Source organism: Sphaeroforma arctica, assembly GCF_001186125.1.
Source record: "Sphaeroforma arctica JP610 unplaced genomic scaffold supercont1.214, whole genome shotgun sequence".
NCBI classification, from domain to species: domain Eukaryota; class Ichthyosporea; order Ichthyophonida; genus Sphaeroforma; species Sphaeroforma arctica.
Genome location: NW_014040344.1, coordinates 6,236 through 26,525, shown reverse-complemented (window position 1 = coordinate 26,525; position 20,290 = coordinate 6,236). Strand labels below are relative to the sequence as shown.

The 20,290-nt window shown below is 44.9% G+C and overlaps 4 protein-coding genes across 4 annotated transcripts in view; 3 read left to right on the top strand and 1 right to left on the bottom strand.

Annotated features, from left to right (window-relative positions):
- SARC_03992 (hypothetical protein) overlaps positions 1–9,769 on the top strand; it is a 10,341-nt gene extending 572 nt beyond the window's left edge. The window contains exons 2-13 of the mRNA XM_014302195.1: positions 100–309; positions 1,106–1,290; positions 2,708–2,891; positions 3,306–3,449; positions 3,601–3,693; positions 4,389–4,532; positions 4,955–5,115; positions 5,691–5,858; positions 6,789–6,951; positions 7,623–7,785; positions 8,126–8,243; positions 8,744–9,769. Coding sequence (XP_014157670.1) covers positions 100–309; positions 1,106–1,290; positions 2,708–2,891; positions 3,306–3,449; positions 3,601–3,693; positions 4,389–4,532; positions 4,955–5,115; positions 5,691–5,858; positions 6,789–6,951; positions 7,623–7,785; positions 8,126–8,243; positions 8,744–8,803 — 1,793 coding nt within the window. The 3' untranslated portion in view covers positions 8,804–9,769. The remainder of the gene's footprint in view (positions 1–99; positions 310–1,105; positions 1,291–2,707; positions 2,892–3,305; positions 3,450–3,600; positions 3,694–4,388; positions 4,533–4,954; positions 5,116–5,690; positions 5,859–6,788; positions 6,952–7,622; positions 7,786–8,125; positions 8,244–8,743) is intronic.
- Positions 9,770–10,556: 787 nt separating this feature from the next.
- Positions 10,557–14,653, top strand: SARC_03991 (hypothetical protein; the record flags this gene model as incomplete). Its single annotated transcript, XM_014302194.1, has 2 exons — positions 10,557–10,956; positions 11,597–14,653. 2 exons carry the CDS (start codon positions 10,557–10,559, stop codon positions 14,479–14,481), a joined length of 3,285 nt encoding a protein of 1,094 aa, XP_014157669.1. The 3' UTR covers positions 14,482–14,653.
- A 1,285-nt stretch (positions 14,654–15,938) lies between these two features.
- Positions 15,939–16,382, bottom strand: SARC_03990 (hypothetical protein; the record flags this gene model as incomplete). The annotated part of the gene is made up of 1 exon (XM_014302193.1): positions 15,939–16,382. One exon carries the CDS (start codon positions 16,380–16,382, stop codon positions 15,939–15,941), a length of 444 nt encoding a protein of 147 aa, XP_014157668.1.
- Positions 16,383–19,321: 2,939 nt separating this feature from the next.
- SARC_03989 (hypothetical protein) lies at positions 19,322–20,034 on the top strand (the record flags this gene model as incomplete). The annotated part of the gene is made up of 1 exon (XM_014302192.1): positions 19,322–20,034. The coding sequence occupies exon 1, from the start codon at positions 19,360–19,362 to the stop codon at positions 20,032–20,034; it is 675 nt and encodes a 224-aa protein (XP_014157667.1). The 5' UTR covers positions 19,322–19,359.
- Between the last annotated feature and the right edge of the window lie 256 nt (positions 20,035–20,290).

The window sequence follows — 20,290 nt, the reverse complement described above, 5'->3', positions numbered from 1 at the left end:
ATATATATATTTTAAATATATATATTATTTTCATGCCGAGCCGTGAAAGTGTCTTTGTCACTCGATTGCATAACTGGCAATTATTTTTCATTTGTATAGGCATAACCGTTGCATTCGGAGATTTGAATGCCGATAGACACACGGATCTGTTCTTCGTGAACGGGAACGTAGTTTCTGTTGCTTTTTCTGATGGTGATTCAGGCGAGACCTTTGAGGTTTCGGAAACCATCAATTGCACCGTTGCCGGATCAGGGGGTAGTGCAACTCCCATCATACATAATGTCGTGGCTACGGATATGAACAACGATGGTATGCCTTCTAATCAATGTAGTTGCACAATCTGAATAATTCACCTTGATGAAACCTGTGAGCCCATTGTTTCGTATATCCCTGTGTATTTACTATAGGCTTCAGCTTTCGTTTCTAGTGGCGTGTATTTTGCTACATCGGATAAATTGTTATACAATTTTTTTGAACACAGATGTCTTATTGGATGGGATTTTGTCGGTGTGCGCTCTATGTCATAAACTAGTCCTAAATTAGATATAATTGTGTGTCAAAGGAGCTATTTGCACATCTGGCCTGTATCAGCTTCTATCACAATGAGGGCAGCCGTTTTAGTATTAGTGTGCAGGTAACTTGTTATAAAGATGTGTTTGGCGGACGAATTCTTTGCGTTGTATGTACGTATACGTTGAGAGACCTTTCTTGACAAATCTAGCAGGGACGTACACACCATTTGCTTGTGAGTATATGCTCGACTGCCGTTGATTTAATCAGATCAATGTATAAAGACAGTCGTATTCGCCAGGCAATTTAGACGGATTGGATCCGTAGTCCATTACGAAGGAGGGTGCATCTACTCGATTCGGATACGCAAGCATTCGATAGTAGGAGATACAGCTCAAACCAAGACCCGTTATCTGTCCGTACGTGCTGTCTTGGGTCGTACCATAATCGAGAGTGCGATATGACGCCTTCATCTGCACACCGCGGCACACACAATCGTTGTCAGATATCCATTCAACATACTAACACTATGACCAGATATGCCCACCACTAAAGCAATGTCGCTCGCACGTATCAACCACATCGTACCATGTAGGTCGATTGGATGTAGTGGTCACATACACCGAGGCAGATACCACTGCGATATGGCTGTGTCTGGGTAGTGCAGATGCCAATGGGTTCAGCAACTCATCCGTCGTCGACACAAACGGCACAGACATCAGCGGCCAGCCTGCTGTGCTGGATTACAACGGAGATGGTTTCAACGATTTTCTTGTGCAGGTAAAAAGCCTCTATCCGCCAGGCATCACTGGTCAAGGACTATGAATGCTGGAGTGATACATGACTTTGATGAGAGTGTTTCTTCGAATGCTCGTTGCGTATGGCTTGCAGCAGTTCAAAGCAATTGATAGTGCAGCGTCATTTAGTTGGCAAACATCCTAGGTGCAAACCTGTGTACTGAAGTAAGACTCGGCCCTGTATTGTACAGTATCACAACGTGATGAGGTGTGCGCATTGCAGTGTATCGACGTCAAAATCAACGTATGCTTGTAGCTGTATGTGCGACACCCTACCCTCAAGGCTATTCAGGGTTAGTACCTTTTGCAGTTCGTAAATATATGTGCTCAAAATTTACGTCTTGCATCGATTTCTTGTTGTGCATTGCGTTTCCCATTTCAAGTACCGGGTTATCAGTGAAATGTATTTTTATAAAAGTCTCATGATATATGTACGGTTTTAAGAAATGTAGCACATCTTAGCCATGCCTCTATATACTTACAAGGCAAAATTTTCCACCATATCTCACACACAACTCAACGCCTGCGGTATCGAAGTCCGAGACACCCACTTATACCACCAGTCCCACATCCAATTCGACACCTTACCTCAGTCCACTCAACTATACCTGCCGACTACTACACAGTTATCTGTATCCACTCAACCACTCCAGCCAACAACCACACCTTCGCACATGTTTAGTCAGGCATATCTGCCTATATTCACATTCTTGCCCAGTCCACTCAACCATACCTACCGACTACTACACAGTTATCCGTATCTACTCAATCACTCCAGCCAACAACCACACCTTCGCACTCTTTTAGTCAGGCATATCTGCCCATATCCACATTCTTGCCCAGTCCTCTCAACTATACCTGCCGATTACTACACAGTTATCTGTATCCGCTCAACCACTCCAGCCAACAACCACACCTTCGCGCATGTTTAGTCAGGCATATCTGCCCATATTCATATTCTTGCCCAGTCCACTCAACCATACCTACCGACTACTACACAGTTATCCGTATCTACTCAATCACTCCAGCCAACAACCACACCTTCGCACTTTTTAAGTCACGTATATCTACCTATATCCACATTCTTGCCCAGTCCACTCTACCATACCTACCGACTACTACACAGTTATCCGTATCTACTCAATCACTCCAGCCAACAACCACACCTTTGCGCTTGTTTAGTGAGGCATATCTGCCCATATTCACATTCGTGCCCAGACCCACTCAGCCATTCCAGCTCACAACCACACCCGAAATTACACCTCTGAAGCCATACCCACATCGGGTTTTATAATGGCACACATAGCTCTAAACACACGTGTGCGGGCATTACAGATACGATACCCACACATCTTTCACCCGCACGGCATTTCATATGCTATCGCTGTGCTGTATATCAGTCTCCCACCAATGGCCGTGGAGTCTTGCTGTATAAGTCGTCGGATCCGGATTCACTGGTCAGCGAGCCTACGTATGTTTTCTCATCGCAATCGGAAGTCAATGCCACCACAACAGAAGCTCTGCCTGCCATTAGTGTCCCACACTCCAATGCCTTCGTGGATTTGAACGGTGACTGTCTGGCAGGTATGTATGGCTATTTTTGCATGCAAGCCGGTGAAGTATATCCACTGCCGCTGTTTTGTTGAATATTGGTTCTCTGCACCTGTGGGTGTGTTCTTCTAGGTTAACACTATACACATCATATATTATTTTGACATCATGTTAATAGGTTCTGTCTATTTATCTGTGTGTATGATGTACTACATACATATGTGTATAAATACAGGCAGTTGTGGGACACCATATACAACCAAACCATTCTATCAGTTGTAGCTTCACATATTAGACATGTTTGCGCAAGCGACAAAGCATCGTTGGTTTTCATTACGAGTACTCTGACGACCCCACCACATACTATTATCCGGTATGCAATCTTATTTCGCCAATTCATTATCAGTCTGCCCCTTATTAGTCTGTGCTCCGCTCAATGCTCAACAGATCTTGTAGTAACCACTAAGGAGGGAATCGAGTTCTGGCTCAATATCCCAGGGGAAGGAATAAGCAGCGCAACGCGGACGCTGCTCAAGTTGCCGGTGGGTGTTTTGTACACCAATCTAGGGCAGCTCTCCTTCGACGACATAGGTGTGTGTGTGCCGCTATAAACATGGCTTCACAGTTTCCGTGTGCATTATGCTCGGACTTTTGCTCACGTCGAAATTGAGACGAGGTTTGCACTTCTACTCCTCATGTGTCGTTTTCTTTCTTCCGCGGCGATTCTCACTGTACCCATTAGATTCGGATGGAGCCATGGACATAGTAGTACCGGTGTGCACTGTTTCCGACAGCGTCTGCACTACTTCACAGGTCCTTATCCTGTACAACTCCGGTATGTGTTTCTTTACACTTGGGCGGTGGTCGTACCCCCTGAGATGTTATTTGGCTCAATATATCTAAGTGGTATTAACTCTATGTTCAGTATATGGACGAGATACATCTCTTGTCGAGCTGTTGCAGTGGAGCTTTGCTTGCATCTCCAGCGCTCTATCGCTCGCGATGGGTTGAATTCGTCGCGCCAAGGTGCGCACTCAAGCGCCTAGCTAAACTAGAGAATTAATGAGACGTAACAGTAGTTTGCGTGTAGTCTCACGATCAACATAGGCTTCATCCTTGACACAGATATATGTTATGGCATGGCCCACTACCAGGATCTACTCGGACCTCACAAAGCTGTTATTATGAGACGTATTGTACTGGCCACAGCAACTCATGTGGATCGGTACTTCGAAATATCATAATTCAGGAAGAGCTGTTAATCACTATTTTCTTCTTCTATGGTTTTGCGTGATGGTTTGTCTTATTAGCCTTCATTATGCCTCGTACATACTAATATAGCTCCCACATAACGGCACTATCGGAATTTGACTCCATATTGTTTGACGCAGCAGGCAGATTCGAAAGTGGGAATCTGCGTCACTTAGCTGGTGGAGAACCCACATCCGTGGTCGTAGCCTGTGCGTCTAGGCTTCACACTCATACACTGGTTTCAAACTTACGCATTGTCTTCTTGACTCACATACTCAGCCACCATCGATCGAGACTCCAGGTGCCAGGCGGCGTCTAACTGGGGCTTCGGCAAACGCTACACTCTGCAGGTGCTGGCTGACGTTAACTTCGTTCCGTATAAACCTGGAGATACCAATTCGCCGCCGATTGCGCTCCGCACAGGTAAATGAATGCATTGTTTGGGGTGTTCCTGACCTTTTTGTCTCCAACCCAGATACACTTTGCTCTGGTTGCTCTGCTGATGCTATACAGTAGACGCCGTGGTGTTCGTGGATGTAGTCGTCCTCTGGTCTTCTCGACAAAGGGTCGGCCTAGCGCTGTCAATGCACCGGGTGGCCAAGCACAGGGCACGCCAGGAGTGTTGAATCCGATATTATTGCGCACTGGTTGTCACACTTGTTTGCCTCCCTGTCGGTCTGAGCTACTTTTGCCTCTGCTATACGTCGCTTTGTATAGTCTTGTGTCGTCTAGTACAGAACCACGGACCCAAGAGGGCATGGAGAAAGCTATGGTGCTGTCGACATACATATGCAGCGTTTTAATGCTCGCCTATATTACATGTCTGAATTCCGGTTTTTGGGCAGGTTGTCTCGACTTCGATGGATTTCCCGATGCGGTGGGGGTAGCCATAGTCTCGGCGTCCGGGAAGAAATCATTGGTGCTTTTCATGAACCAAGACTGTGAGGATATACCTGGCATCAATCAAAACACGATGAATGTTTGCGATCGACGAGGATTTCTGCCGGTATGATACCGCGCTTGTGTTGATGGTGTCTAGTGGCATTCTCTGGTGGGATTTTGTCATGGAGTGCTTCTGGTGTAGCTTCTCCCATTGTGCTTTTTTAGGAGTTTTTTGACGTATCAGAATGACTATTTATACGTGAGGTTGTACGCGGAAAGGTGAAATATAGTAGTATCAACATCGAATATCGGCGCATTCTTCTTGAATTTGGTACAACTGTCGTCAGAATTAGTTTTTATCTGCACATTCTCTTGAAGAAACTACCATGGTATGTTGTGTTTGATTGCCTTGATTTTTAAGGTAGCTTACTATATAGGGTTGCTTTATATATGTCTAGGTGTGGCAAGGAATGTTGCCGGGTTAAAAAGCTTTCTAAACTTTAAAGTTCGTTATTTAATTAGGTCACTCAGCGAAACAATATGTCGTGGTAACCGGTTTGAACTGCGGATACGTACTATCAACCACGCCCTCCCCAGACTGATCCTCTCGCTGGCCTTCCATTGCCTATTGTGCATTAATTCTATGCAATTATACATTCTGAGAAGATCCCTAATATATTATAAATTCATGTTCACCAGGTGATCGAGCCTGTCGTGAGTGATGTTACTGATCCCATTGTTGGGGCATTCTTTGACTATGAGGAGAACATCATTTTGGACCTGGTGGTGATTGCGCAGAGCACCACAGGGACAGTCATACCACGGATTCTAAAGCAAAGTCTGGTCAATGATGCGTTCTTCGTCAAGGTGAGTTGTATCGCCAATTTGTCCTCGAAACCACTTATATCACGTTTGCTGAAGCATTTGTTTCGGTGGTTGAGTGGTACTGTTTTTATGCGTCGGATGGGCTTTGATACCGATTTTTTACATTTGGTCCGTTGGGTGGGTGTGTTATATCTGGTTCAGGAGAGACTTTTCGTACAGATACTGCACCGACGGCCGTCAGCAATATGTTGCTCGTTATGTCTGTAAGTATTATACAAGGTGACATCTTCAATACGCATGGTGAAGCAAAGATTGGTCCACAATTCGCGTCTTCTTGGCATTTGTGATTGCGTTCAAGGTTACTGGCAACGACTCACCTCGGATACATACATTAAACTGATCAACGGGGGGCGGTGTGTTTGCCGTCAGGCTGGGTGGGTTGTTTCAAGTGCTTACGTCTTGTGATATGCGCACTAAGGCATAGTCCACTTCTAAGGCGTAGTCCACTTCACGTTTTTGAGCTTTATTTAAGTGATTGGGTGTGTTGTATGTGAATATGAGGACATTGGGAAGCTGGGTAACCTTTTCTTGTCAAACTGCGTGGGTGTGGTATTGCCTATTCACAGGCTAAGGTTTGCCGTGACTACTAAAGCTCAGTTTGGCTTACGGTTGTGGTTCACTTCTTGCAGGTTCGTGTATGTTCCAGACCACGAGCTGTGGTGCAGTGTTTGATGCACTGGTTGATTCTGTGTCACGTGGCATTGCAAGTTTATATCAGTTGAAACCAGCACCCAGTCATTGTCCCACTGTGATCGTGATAAGCCCAACTACCTACGGCTGAGCGCGGACATGTCGCGTAGTTTGAAAGCAAGCTTGTATCCTCTGTGTCTAAACGTATGTGCATATTTTACGTGAAGGTTCGAACGGAACAATTCACATCATATACATTCTCTCTCCGCACTTTTCTCACAGGTGACCGTGTTAAACGGAGTTGACATGAACGCTGACCCGTTACCCTACGGTGTGAACACTATAGGGGCGGCTGTTGGGTTGCAGTTCGTTGACATCTACGGACAAGACCAGACACGTATAGCCGCACAGCAGTCTCTGACATGCTATCAATCGCTACAGACAGGTGTGTGTATAAGTCTACGGGGTGAGCATCAAAGGTAGGCTCGTACAAGTCCTATTGTGTGGTGTATCACGCAATAGGAAAATATTGTGCCAGAGGGCGGACTCTTGTCAAACTACGTTGGGGAATTAGTGGTTGAGTGCCGGTGGCCCAACTGATTGTCGAACTGGCCCTTCAACCTGATTTTGTTATGTCCTAGTGCCGAATATATTTATGTGGTTTGCGTCCATGTATGTCTATGTTTGAGTCTGCCCGTGCCGGTGGGTGCATATATGTCTAAGTTTACGTCTTGGTTGACTGCAGCGTCTATGTTCATCCACAAGCACACTCCGGGGTATAGCTCCATTTTATTTTAGTATTATCTGCAATTGTGTACGTCTAAGAGTACCTCGCCGTGGATGGGGAATTGTGCATTTGCGTGCACGTGTCAGAATTCAATGATCTGTGTGGATTCGAAGCTCTGGGGAGTATTTCGATGCCTCCATGCTTGTGAATGTGACAAGGGTAACCTCTCTTTTGCGTATGTAGATATATCTATGTATAATCAGGGCCGTGTGCTTTTTTATGTGCTGCAAAGGTGTTCTTGTGGTATCCCGCTTCGTTCGATGTTCTGTCCACCCTGCAGTTCCTTTACCAATTGCATTGCATTTCTTTCGCCTCCCTCTACCACACAGGCTATAGTGTGATAGGTCTAGGGCGTACCACCAACTACATCGATGACCTGACCACGGCCATTGCATATACGGGCAACGGGGTCATCAATAGCCAAACTTGGAATGCAGTGCTTCCGAACTCTCAACTGGTGATTGCACCTTACCAACCCGATCAACCCGTGGAGTATGTTTGCGTCATGGAGTGATCTATTTTTAGACCTACTCCAAGAACTCACATTTTATTGTTTCTATCAAGTGTCCGCTGGTGTGCGTGTGTCTGCATTCACTCTTTGATACAGTAGATTGTGGCTTTTAGTCATCGTACTGCAACGCACGGAGTTCACGCTCTGCACATCCATCGATGTTAGGCTGCTCGCACAGAATCATATGCATGCCACCTACATATTGATTAGCCATGCCAACTAGATATGTTGCTAACTGACTTCAACCTTCACTTTCGAAAGGGGTTGTTGAGCGAATTGGTACTATAATTAGTTGTTGACATCCTACTCTTACCTCCACAGCTGGACTATGAAGCTCTTCCTGGTCCCAAATAACGTGGTCTTATGGGTCAGTCTATCGTTAGTGGTGGGGTGCTGCGTGCTAACGATATTGTATCTTCTGCTGCATTTTCGGGAAAAGGTACGTAGAGGAGCTCATGCCGATATATCTGAAGTACTGCAATACCGTACTGTTAAGCAAAATGCCGTGGGTGATGGTGCCCAACAATTGTCTGTGGTGGGCGTATACATCTACAACAAAACGGCATATGTCTGAATAAAAGTGTGTATTTGTGTTATATACATGTATACATGTGCGTTTGTGTAATAACCATGCATACACATACATTCGTGATATCTTACTATCTGTTCGTGTTCGCACTCGTACTTCCTTTCTGTATATATGCATATCTGCGGGATACGGAATTGGTATTTAAGGAGTCTTCGCTTGCTTGGTACACTTGTAGGCTTCTGTGAATCACTCTCATCTATCACTTTATCTCGGGACACACGCCTGATCCCTGGTGGTCACCGACTTCTCTACAGCGCATAGACGTATGTGATAGACTAGTACTGCGTGAAGAGCATACAGATATTCCTGACTGATCAATGGTCCCTACCCCTTTTATATATTTTTAACAGTGGGAAGACGAGCAGGAGAAACGGAGAACGGATCATCTCTTCAACTTCAACGCAATGTAGTCTTCCCAAGCCTTGCAGGCGAGCCAAAACATCACTGTGCCCGTGCAAAGTCCCACGGCGCAATTGTCCCAAGTATTAGCTATGCATATCGCGACAGATGTGCTCTTTACGGTAGTGTGAAGGAGATAGCCCTGCGCAAAGTATTCGTTTTCAGATCACGTGCTTTACGGGCCAGCTATGTCATAAAACGGTGTATCTCGGTATGGGATATGCAGACAGGTAGAACCCGGCCTTGCCTCTGCACTGCTGACGAGGATACCTGGTATATTGTATTCTCAGGGATGATGTACCGTCTGGCAACCGAGCATTGGATGCCTGAGTGCACTACATGAGGCTATGAATACGCACAACAGAGCACCTGCCAATGCAGTCACGCTAATGGCTCACATATGTCCACGGCCACGTGAGAAGAATTGTACTCGGCCCCGGTAGAGATAACGATTTGCATATTGCCCATAGAGATATAAGCGAATGGTATACAAGACATGAGCCGCATATGTACATCTGGGGGGATGCAACCGCGAGTATGGCCGGAAGGTCGATCTGCTTTGGAGACAAGAGTATCGTGTTGGATACAAGTCTTCTTGTTGGCAAAGCCTCCACACAGAGCACCTGTCAGTATGCCACGCTGGCGGCATTCGTACAAGCACGTCGCCATTCGACTTTCAACGGGTGCGACTAGTATTGCAAATAGTCTATTCACTATATGTGGTGTTCTGTTAGCGATATCTGCATTGCTCAGAAAAAGTAAAGCACAGTGCAAACTTCACGAATATTTTATGCAGTAGCTTGGTGACGCGTTCCACTCTGGAGAAGCCACTTGAATGGACTCATGCGTATACACACTTGAATAAACTTGTGCGTATATATAGTTCTTGAATATGGACAGAGTATGTTGAGTTATTCACTACTGTGTATAAATCAATTCTCTTCTATCACTATGATGTGCTCGAATGGTTATTGTAGAAGATTTGCAAACCGTCCAACAGACATGATTCGCATACTATTTATATATGTTTTGTGTCAGACAGTCATCACTCAGCTCTCTATGTCATTTGCCTGGCTCTCTCTGCGACTACTCTCTCTAGAGAGAGAGAGAGAGAGCGTCAGCAAGTCCGAGTGCATACATCTCCCGCCAAAATTCCAGAAAAATTTTAATTTGTATATTTTGTTCCCGGACCCGTAGTCGTTGGGTGGTAGACTCGTATGTCGTAGATGCCGGGCCGGACCAAGAATGATAAAAAATAATTTCAGAAATCAAACCAAAAAATTAAATAATAAAAATTGGTGCAGTAGTAGCAGTACCAATGTTATCTTAGCTTTCTTCTCTCTCTCTGTAGTAGTAGAGGGTCATGGCAGTACTGAGTACATATGTATGCAAAGGAAATAAGTAAATAGATATAAATATACATTGTGATTTGTGTGTAGTGTAGTGATTCGCATCTTACATGTACTGTTGATGGATACCCTGCATCTGTCGATCCACGGACCACAGGGCTATAGGATATATATATATACACATATGAGACACATGTACAAACGTGTAACACCCACTGTATATAACTACATCACTTGCCCAAACACCGTACAATTCACAGAATTTCTGGCCTGTATGGGACGCTTTCTAATTCGCGAGTGCCCTTAAGCTGAGATATATTTGATCACATTCAACTATATCTGACTACTTTTAACTACTTTCGAGCGTTTACATACGAATATCGGTACAAGAAGAGTTACATTGCCGTCTAGCAATATGCAGTTTGCGACGACGAAAGGTGCCCGTTCCTCTGCTCTGGTGGCCCGGTTAGCTCAGCCATACCTAATACATTCACCCTATGAAGCCAAATTGCCGCATGTGGACGACCCCATATTCTTCACTGAAATCATGCGTTTGCTCAATGCACACAGGAGTTCTCATCGTGGTTTACACAATAATTCGCATAGTGATGCACAGTCGGAAACAGATATAGATCCAGATATATCAGAGAACATGAGTGATCAGCAGTTGTCCTCGAATATACGCACAATTCTGCGGTGTGCGTCTGCTGTGTATACGGTTAGGTACGATCGAGACAATGTGAACAAGCACGTGCGCAGGCTGCAGAGAGCCGAGAGGAGTGGCTTACATGAATACTTCACCACTGTGGCGCAAGGTATGCGAGAGTGCGTGCATCCGGCATTAGTTAAAGTCAATCGTTGACTGTACTTGATAAATAATCTATCTGACTTCTGAGAAGCCTCAAATGCTTAATTCAAATAGGTACGGGAGTGGCATACATGGGCTCTCCACCACTGTAGTGCAAGTTACGCGAGTGGGCTTGTATGTAGGATTGATTATGATTTTGTGACTTGGGAAGAGGTGGAGTGTAAATGTTAATGGTCTCCGAAAAGTCTACTATATGATGCAAAGTAAGCACGTCTAAACACACAACAACCTGTACGTATTAGCATTTAATGTGCAGTGTATCAAGTGCCAGACCTTATTCTGCGGTCTCAAGACCCTAAACCCGTCCCCGTGCTGGCCGTCGCCGTTGTCGTGTTCAGGCGTCGTATCCGCCAGCACGAGGAAGCGCTTAGTGATCGCGAAATTGTGATTATTGCAACGACATCATTGAGGATGCCATTACATACCTAATTATTTATTTTTCTTGTCTTCACATCATCTCCACTCTATGTACACTCTATCCGGAGCCTCATGTTTACGCCTCTTAATCGCGTTGTAAACACTTCTGATAAATATAGCTTTCACCACGCTTATCGCAAACTAATATGTCACCACAACCTGAACTGCAGATCGTAGCGAGGACAGAGACGTGGTAGTAGCAGCTTTATTAGCTACTGGCTATCTGTGCGGCAGTGATTCAGTATGCGATGCGCTTCTCGATCAAGGGTTCTTATCGGTTTTATATAGGATACAAAGCAGGTTTCCACAGCATTATGATGTGCAGCTAGCTTGCACGTATGTGGTCTACGCTCTTGTGGAGAGAATGGTCGTGTCTCGCACAGATAGTGAGGCAGATATACAGAAGGATGTGTGTGCACAAGTGTACGCTTGCGCTGAAACCGCTCTTGCTACTTACTCCGATTGTGTGGATATCCAAGCCAGGGCTATCATGGTGTGTACGCGTGTCCTGCAGCTTGAGATGAGTGCGTTGGTTGCTGAAGGTAGTGACAGTGAATCAGTATTAGCTTGTAATCCACAGATTTTTTTGGAGTGTGTGCACCGAGCGATGAAGACGCTTACGGGCAATGCGCGTGTTCAGACAAGTGGTTTGCTCGCTTGGCACCGACTGTGTGTGTACGGTCTCACCACTGATAGCAGCGACGCAGCAACCACAGTTGGCAATGGCTCACAGTCTAGCTCACCTGTACCTATACACACCGAGGTCCTGAACAGTAGAGTATCCCAGGCGCAATCACGAATAGTGGACTCAATCATTATGAACAAAGCTGACACAGATGTGCTGAGGGCCATGAGACGCTTCCCGGACAAGCGCGAGGTGCAGTCAACCGGCTGCCAGTTCTTCAGCTTGTTCTGCTCGAGCCCGCGTATGAACGCGTGCGCGGCTTCGCATGACTCGCACGTGGCCTTGCAGAAAACCATGCAATGGCACCCGCAGGACTTGCAGCTGCACACACGCGCTATGCGAGCGCTGATAGCTTTCGCATTAGCAGGTACGGATAGTGATACTGATGGATCGGGCGCAATCGCGCAGAGGGTGGCCAGGTTGTGGGAGGTAGCATTGTATCGAGATGTATGTGCTACCGTGGAGTGTGCATTGCGTGAGATGGTGAAGTTACGGGGAATGGGTGGGGACGTGGCTGCTAGTGATGGGCATAACATTGATTCAACGCGTGCTGATACAGTTGGGGGTGTGGCAGAGGAGGTTGCCAGTTGCCTAACTCCGTCATCTCTTATCAGTCTAGGTGAGACTCACAAACCAACCGACGCAAAACAGGTGGTGGTGATAGGCTGTGAGCTTATCCGGTTGCTGTATACGCACGCGTGTGCAATTGATACGACACGACGGTCGGCTTCCGTTAGACGGCGCAGCAGCACAAAGGAGGATGAATATCTGGCTTCGATGGAGAAGTTAGGCACACATGCCAGTGGGCACGGCTACTTGTGGGACGTACAGGCTGTTCTCATGGATGCTTTGGAAGCCTCTCCTGATGACCTGTGTGTGCAGCTGTGTGCGCTGCAGGCATTGTGTGCATTCGCGGGGGATGATGCGAATTTGAGCGGCATGAATACGAAGCAAGGCATGTCCGTGAAGGTTGTGAACTTAGTGCTGACCGCGATGGATAACTATTTGCACGTGTGTGCTCTGCAAAGGGTTGGGTGTGTATTTCTTATACGCGTGTTTGAGAATGAACAACTACAAATGCAGAAGGGAAAGTTGAAGGCCGGTTGTGTGACCATGGGCACGGCCGTGAGAAGGGCGAATGCGCACTTGATCATCCAGAAGGCGATGCGCGCTCATGACCAGGACCTCTCACTGCAAGCTTACGCCTGCGAGGCCTTGGTGGGCTACTGTGCTGATGAGAACAACGTGCGCAAGCTGGGTGTGAGTGGATTGTATTTGGATGTCTTAAGTGCCATGCGTGGTGTTCTTGATAGTGATAGGCCGGATGCAAAGCTATGCAAGGAAATGGAGGGGGATAAGGGAAACAGGGAGGAAGCTAAAACGTCGCTTGCGTTGCAGCTGGCCGTGTGTACGGTATTTGATGAGTTTTGTGTCAATAAGGATAACAATAAGTTAGCGGGTATGGCGGATGTACATCTGCTTCTACAGCAGGCTATGGACCGGAATTTGAAATGCGCTAAACTACAGATAGTGACATGCTACACACTTGCACAGTACTGTCGAAACGAACAGAACAATGGGAAATCGGGGGAATCGGGCCTCCACAGAGCTGTGCAGCGCACAATGGAGATGCATGCCAATAATGAGAACTTACAGGAAGCGGCATGTATGGTTTTATGCAGGTACTACAGATCGTCCGAAAATGTTCAGCAAGGCCAGGCGGATGGTGTACTCGATGATATGGAAAGGGCTGCAGTGCATTTTCCGGACAATGTGGACATCGTCAGTGCTCATGCATTGGCCTGCAATTACGTCGAGCTGCTGGAGGCGCAAAAAACGCCTTCAGTAGCACCTGGGTCGGATTGCAACGATAATACGGATGACTTCAATGTCCTAAGACAACGTATTTTGAGCGAAACCGCAAGAGCGGGCGGCGCTCATACCAAAAAGAGTGGGGTGAGGAGTGCAGGGGCTGGAGAAAGAGTAGGAGACAGCCCCGAAGACGAAATGGAAGCTATAGTGTGGCGCGAACAACGGGATTTGATAAATGATTCACCAAAAGCCAGGACGAAGCGTGCTGCAGCTCTTAAAGCCAAACGTATAAAGCTGGTGATGAACGCATGCCTTATACTGGTGGTTTTATCCGTTGTGTATGGAGCTCTGTGGCTAATCACCCCTAGGTGGATTCAAACGAGTATGTTCATGAGCCTAGAGCATTTGGGAGTGGTGTGTACCTCCGTGTTTCTTTTCTACAAGAAGAGCAGAGAGATCTATAAGACTTTGGTCGGAGCTTATAGATGGATGTCGGGAGCTGAGGAGTCTCGTGAGACAAGGAGTGGATATATAGTCGGATCCCGTACGCGTCGGTAGGATATCTTTCGGTTAGTTATCAACTAGGATGAACGTATGAGCACTGTTGCGTGCGATCAGTGCCATCGCCCGTGTGGGCAAATTTTTTTTTTGAAAGGTTGAAGCAATTTTGATGTATATGGACATCAAGGAATACCTGTTGGAAACATTTCTGAAATAAAGTTGTTTGAACTTGAATGGTGAATGAAACCTCATATAAATATGAATGTCACACAAATTTGAAATTGGTACTAGTTGTAGTACAGCTAGTGATCGAATTTTGATAAGCAAGAGACCTAAGAACACTTGATGATAAGCATCTGAAAATTGAAGACGTCAATCTGCCGACTTTTTCAAATTTCTCCTGCGGCCTATTAACTTGAAGGCAATGAAGCGAGTTGTATAGTTTTATCTGCGTCAGGGTCGCGGCACAACATTGCGACTTCTGGTTGTTACATAATAGCCACGGCCATCTGCACAAGTCGGGTCAAACAGCATTTTGTCAAAAGGTAATTTTCCCAGACACGAGAATTGTATAATCGCCCAAATTGCCTTTTGACTGCAACATCTCTAGAGGGCCATGTAATAGCATGCTCTTTAGTTACTCCTCAACCAAGAATCAAAAGTTCGATCAGGGAGTTTAATAGGTAAAATGTAAATGCAATGGCCGCGTGAATTAAAACGTGCAGTTCTGTATAACATTTCAAGTTTTAACAATACCAGCTGTGATTCCTGAGCGTGAATTTGCGCTAATATCTACGTCTCTCAAGTTGAGACGATGAGAATACAAGTCAAACATATGATGGCATGGTTACTTTACTATAGCTATCGTCGTCTTTAATATGGTGGATATGAACTCATGGCTTGCAACAGATGAGATACTTACCTTAATTCGAGATAAAATGTACTATTTAAATTATTTCTTATGATCATCGCAGGAAGCTAAATGTTGTTTTTAGAGATCAAGTCCCCAGACAGAAACCACGCGGCGCGCGCAGTTGAAATGAGTAGACGTTCCTCCCTTCTTCATCTACTAACACGAGGTCCCCATTCCTAAGTATGACAGCAGCCACCGCGTCTGTTCGCAAAATAGGACTGAACTCCCGCCCTATTGCTGTACCCTTCCTATACTCGCCAATTTTGATTGTTCCATCAGCAAACTTCATTTGACAGTTCGTTCCATTACTGCATGCAGAACTCGCACCGGAGAACTCTGCAAATTTCACACGCTCTCCATCTTCCGTGGTTGCAGGTCCTGACAGCGTGAGTACTCCTTTTGCTTCCAATGTAAGCCTTACATCGCAAGGGCCCGTCAGGAAATTCCCAGGTGTCATTCTAAACCTAACCGGATCATTTGGGAGCACACCCGTGGGGTATGCGGCTGTATATTCTACCAAGTTTAACACAGGTTTATCAACATTAGCCCTATTCTTATCTAAGAGTGGACTACCGGGTGACACGGGGGAATTCGCTGGAAATCAACCACTCTCAGATACAAAAGCAGCCGTTGCAGCTGCTCCTGCGCCAGCACCAACACCGCCATTCACAGTAATGTCAGAATCACCAATACTGCTCACTCCTCCTCTGTCAGAATTCACATTCGAATTCTGCAAATCAATATTTACATTCTGCACAGTATTAACAGGTACAATGCCAGTGACCGGCACTGTTGGGTTGAAGGATGTTGGATTGAAGGATGTGGGATTGAATACGTTCGGATTATATGTAGCTGGATCAAATGTGTTTTGTGTGGTTGTCGCGAATGGATTAGTGTTCGAGAAGGTAGGATCGAAATTCGTAGTCGTGAAGGGATTTGTGGCGAATGGATTTGTGGACTGCCGCCTTCGGACAGGATAAGCCAAAGCGCTATGGTGAACAAGTAAGAAAACTGCCCACAGTATCAGTACCCTCCTATTGAACATGCTTGTAAAGATGTGCATCCGAATGAAATTTTATACTTGCGACAGTTGAAGTGTAGGTTTAGGGTGATTTACAACTATTCTGTGGTAGAAGTTTTGGGTTGTATATATAAATAAACGCACATAGCTATACGCTTGTTTCAAGGGAACTCATGCTGAGTCGTGCACGGTGGGTGGTGAACGGTGGTGAAGGGGAGCGTTCCTTATCCACGGACTCTAGGTATAGACAGCGAGTCAGTGACCAGGTCACCAGATAAAAAAATTAAAAATATGAATGTACATAGGGCATTTAAAATTTATAAAATTTATTCTTTTTTTATTAAATTGAGAGTTCAACGAATTGGCTGTTGCCTGTTCGGCTGGAGTCAGTGGAGTGTTGAAACTTGGAACTTGGGAATTTCAATTGGGACTCTGAGAGTTGGGAACTTGGGACTTGGGAGTTAATGGGCTGGTACATATGAGGTCGCGACATGTTGTCTGTATATATGAAAACAAGTAAATGACCGTCGCGACGTGTCGTCTAAAAATGTCGTATGTCGTTTAGATATACATACTGGACATGTTGTCATACATACAGTCGGAAATTTTCGGAATTTTCATGCTCACCCTTTGGTAATCGATGAAAGGTACCGTGATGATTGGCGAAATTTTCAGATATTGATGATTCAGAGGGTCTAATTTCTTCAATCTCGAGTCGGCCACAAGACATGTCGCCTAAAAAATTACGTAAACGAACGTCGCGACGTGTCGCCATAGGCAAAACTGCAAAAGACATGTCGTTTACCAGCTCGGCATACATGTCTCATCAGTCGTCAGTCATCACTCAGTCATTGCTGACTCTCATTGACTCACTCTGCTCAGTCTGCTGGAGCCTGGAGGCTGGAGTCTACTCTGGAGTGTGAACTGTGAAGTGTGGAACGTGGCCTTTGGAGCATCTACCTCTCTACTCTAATCCTCTATTGACTATTTTCTAAAGTGAAAAGTCACCATGCACGCCTGCCAGGTCTAAACTCTCTCACTCATATTTTTTTAAAGTTACTCTCTCTCTCTCAGTCTCTCTCTCACATCTTGATGGATCATTGAATCCATGACGTGTCTCATAAAAGTCATGATGATGTGTAGGCGAAATTCAGAAATAAATTTCAAATTCTTCTTGAGTCGGATCTTATTTGTTTAAAATAAAAATTAGATCTTGTAGAGATATGTAGAAGTGTTTGACAGTTGGCTGTTTGACAATACTGTATTTACAAATGTACACATGTATTTATATATATTGTTTTAATAAAAATCGAAGCCGATATTTAAAATATAGTTGACTCTTCTTGACTTTGAGTTTGTCAGTTTGAGACCAGCAGTGTGTCTGCACTCTGCAGGCCTGCAGCAGAGTCCGAACTTGAGGCTTGAGACTTGAGTCACACTCTCTCGAGACGAGTGTGACAGTGTGCAACACAAGAGTAAACAACACTGCAAGACTCAAGACTCAGCACGAGTCAAGACTTATTCCTCTCACACGACCCTCGGCCTCTCCCCCAGAGAGAACCAGACTCCCAAGTCCCAACACTCACACAACAAGAAGTGTGAGGAGTGAGGAGTCTGAGGACCCACTCTCAGTCTCTGCAAAGTCTCCACAGTGAACACTGAACACTGAACAGTCCACACTGTCCACAGTTCACACACTCGCGCAAAAGAAGATTTCAAGATATGTACATACATAGTCCTTTTTTCTATTTAATTAAATTAGGAGGACGAAGAAGAAAAGAGAAGAGAAGTGAGTCTCAGAGAGATAAAACACCGCTTACGTCGGTAAGGAACTAAAAGCTCTGAAACGAGGGGGACAATTTTAATTTTAATTTTGGGTTTTCGTACCCATGTTTCGTTTGGGAAAGCGCGCCCCATGGGTTTAAAAGTGCAACATAAATTTTGGTTCACGTTTCGGTCCAGATTTCCATAAAAATAATTTGTTAATCTTGTTTTGGGCCTTTCTATATTCATGTACATTGTATAGGGTCTCAAATGGGCATAAATTTATTCCTTATTTGGATAAATAAAGTTCTGGGGTACCTAATAGCTAAAGCTTTTAGTGATAATAGATATGATGGAGATTGCCAGATCGGAGAGTTTGTATAAAATAAATAAAATTTGTGTCTGTGACCTCTCAGACTCTCACGAGTCACAACTCACAAGAGCTGTATTTTAAATATTACTCTTATCGCGGTCTGATTGTACTCTTTTTCTATCAAATTTGGGTATAACTGACAATACCCGATCACAAACTTCGTAGCATTCAGGGCGCGTTGTGGTAAATTTATAATCGACTCGATTTATACATTTAAAAAAATGTTATTTATCTTATTTTTTCTTTGCTTTAGGAATTCATGACCTTTTAGAAAAAATCTAAAAATTAAAATAGAAAACAATACAACAACGGACGAGAGCAAATATTTTATTTGCAAATATTTATGATGGGTCTTGTAGGAGTCTATTAAAGGTAATAGGACACTAAGCCGCTAAAAGTCTATGAGTATTTATGGGCCTAAGGCCATACATACTACACATGGCCTCCTGAAATAATCGCATAGACCATAGCCTCCTGTTTCTTTTTTCAGGGCAATGCATAGACCCTGGGGTCAAAACCCTACTTTTGAGTACATGTATCACATTTAAACGAAGTAACACGTGTGTGATGACGTACTTCCTGTTATAAATGTAAATAAATTGTACATACATACATATTGTTAGTATTGTCATATTGTAAAATTGCTTGTGAGCGCCACTCTTGAGATACTTGCAAAATAAATATACATTTTGGGGTGCCTTTGTTTCGAGTCTAATAGGTTAGGGATACAGTAGATTGTGAGTCTCAACGATGTCAAAGTCTAAACCTCGTTCCTCATCTAGTGGCTTGCCGCAATCTAAACGGAGAAAGGTACAGAGCACACTTAAAGCTGAAAAATCAATAGATGCGGACAGTGTTGCGAGAATGCGCTTACAGAAACTGGGCGAGAGCTTCATGCGGCAGTTTGAGAACTCGGATGATAGTGCGGATTCAGACGTCGGTGAGGATCAGGCTTTCATTGCAAAGTCTGGACCTCAGGTCGGCTGTGCTCGACGCAGTAGCGATGAGATACGTGGCGAGCACAAGGATAGCGATAGCGAAAGTTTAAGCGAACGTGAAAGCGAAAGCGAAAACGAAAGTGAAAGCGAAAGTGAAAGTAATAGTGAGAGCGACGAGTCTCGTGCAGTAGGTGACGATGAGTCGAATAGCCATACGAGCGGGATAAAAAGGCGTAAATCTCATGCCAAGGGTGAAGAAGACACTTCGCCAACCTGTCGGAGAAAGGTGATGGGAAGGGCGACAGGTTTCGCAAACAATTCGCAAAATACGCGCACACGAGTGGTTTCTCAGAAAATACAAAAGAGGCAACCGCTAGTAGTTGATGCCACTGGCTATGGCAACATGAACAATAAATTTCAGGAGACGGCGATGCGCAAGGAGCGTCAAAATTTTTTGTCGGCGAAGGTGTCGGATGTACACACGAAGGTAGGCAGGGAACAGAAATCGATGGAATTAGGTGATAAATTCAGCGGAAACTATCTGGATTGGATGGAAGATGTGCATAAAGAGGTTGAAAAATTAGGTAGGTGCTTCCCGTAGTGTCTTGATTGCCTATTTGCGCCGGCTACATTCACCCACAATTATCGAGAAGATGCGGCTTGTGGTTCTTCCTGCAGATACCCTAATTTAGCGCTGCAAAGATTTTCAAGGTCGAATTCAACATGAATTTGTTTGTATACCTCAAACACACATATGTATATGAACACACACACACTCACACACTCACTCACTCACTATCTCTCTCACACACACAAAAAACACAGGCGCATAAACACACACAAACAAACACAAAGCC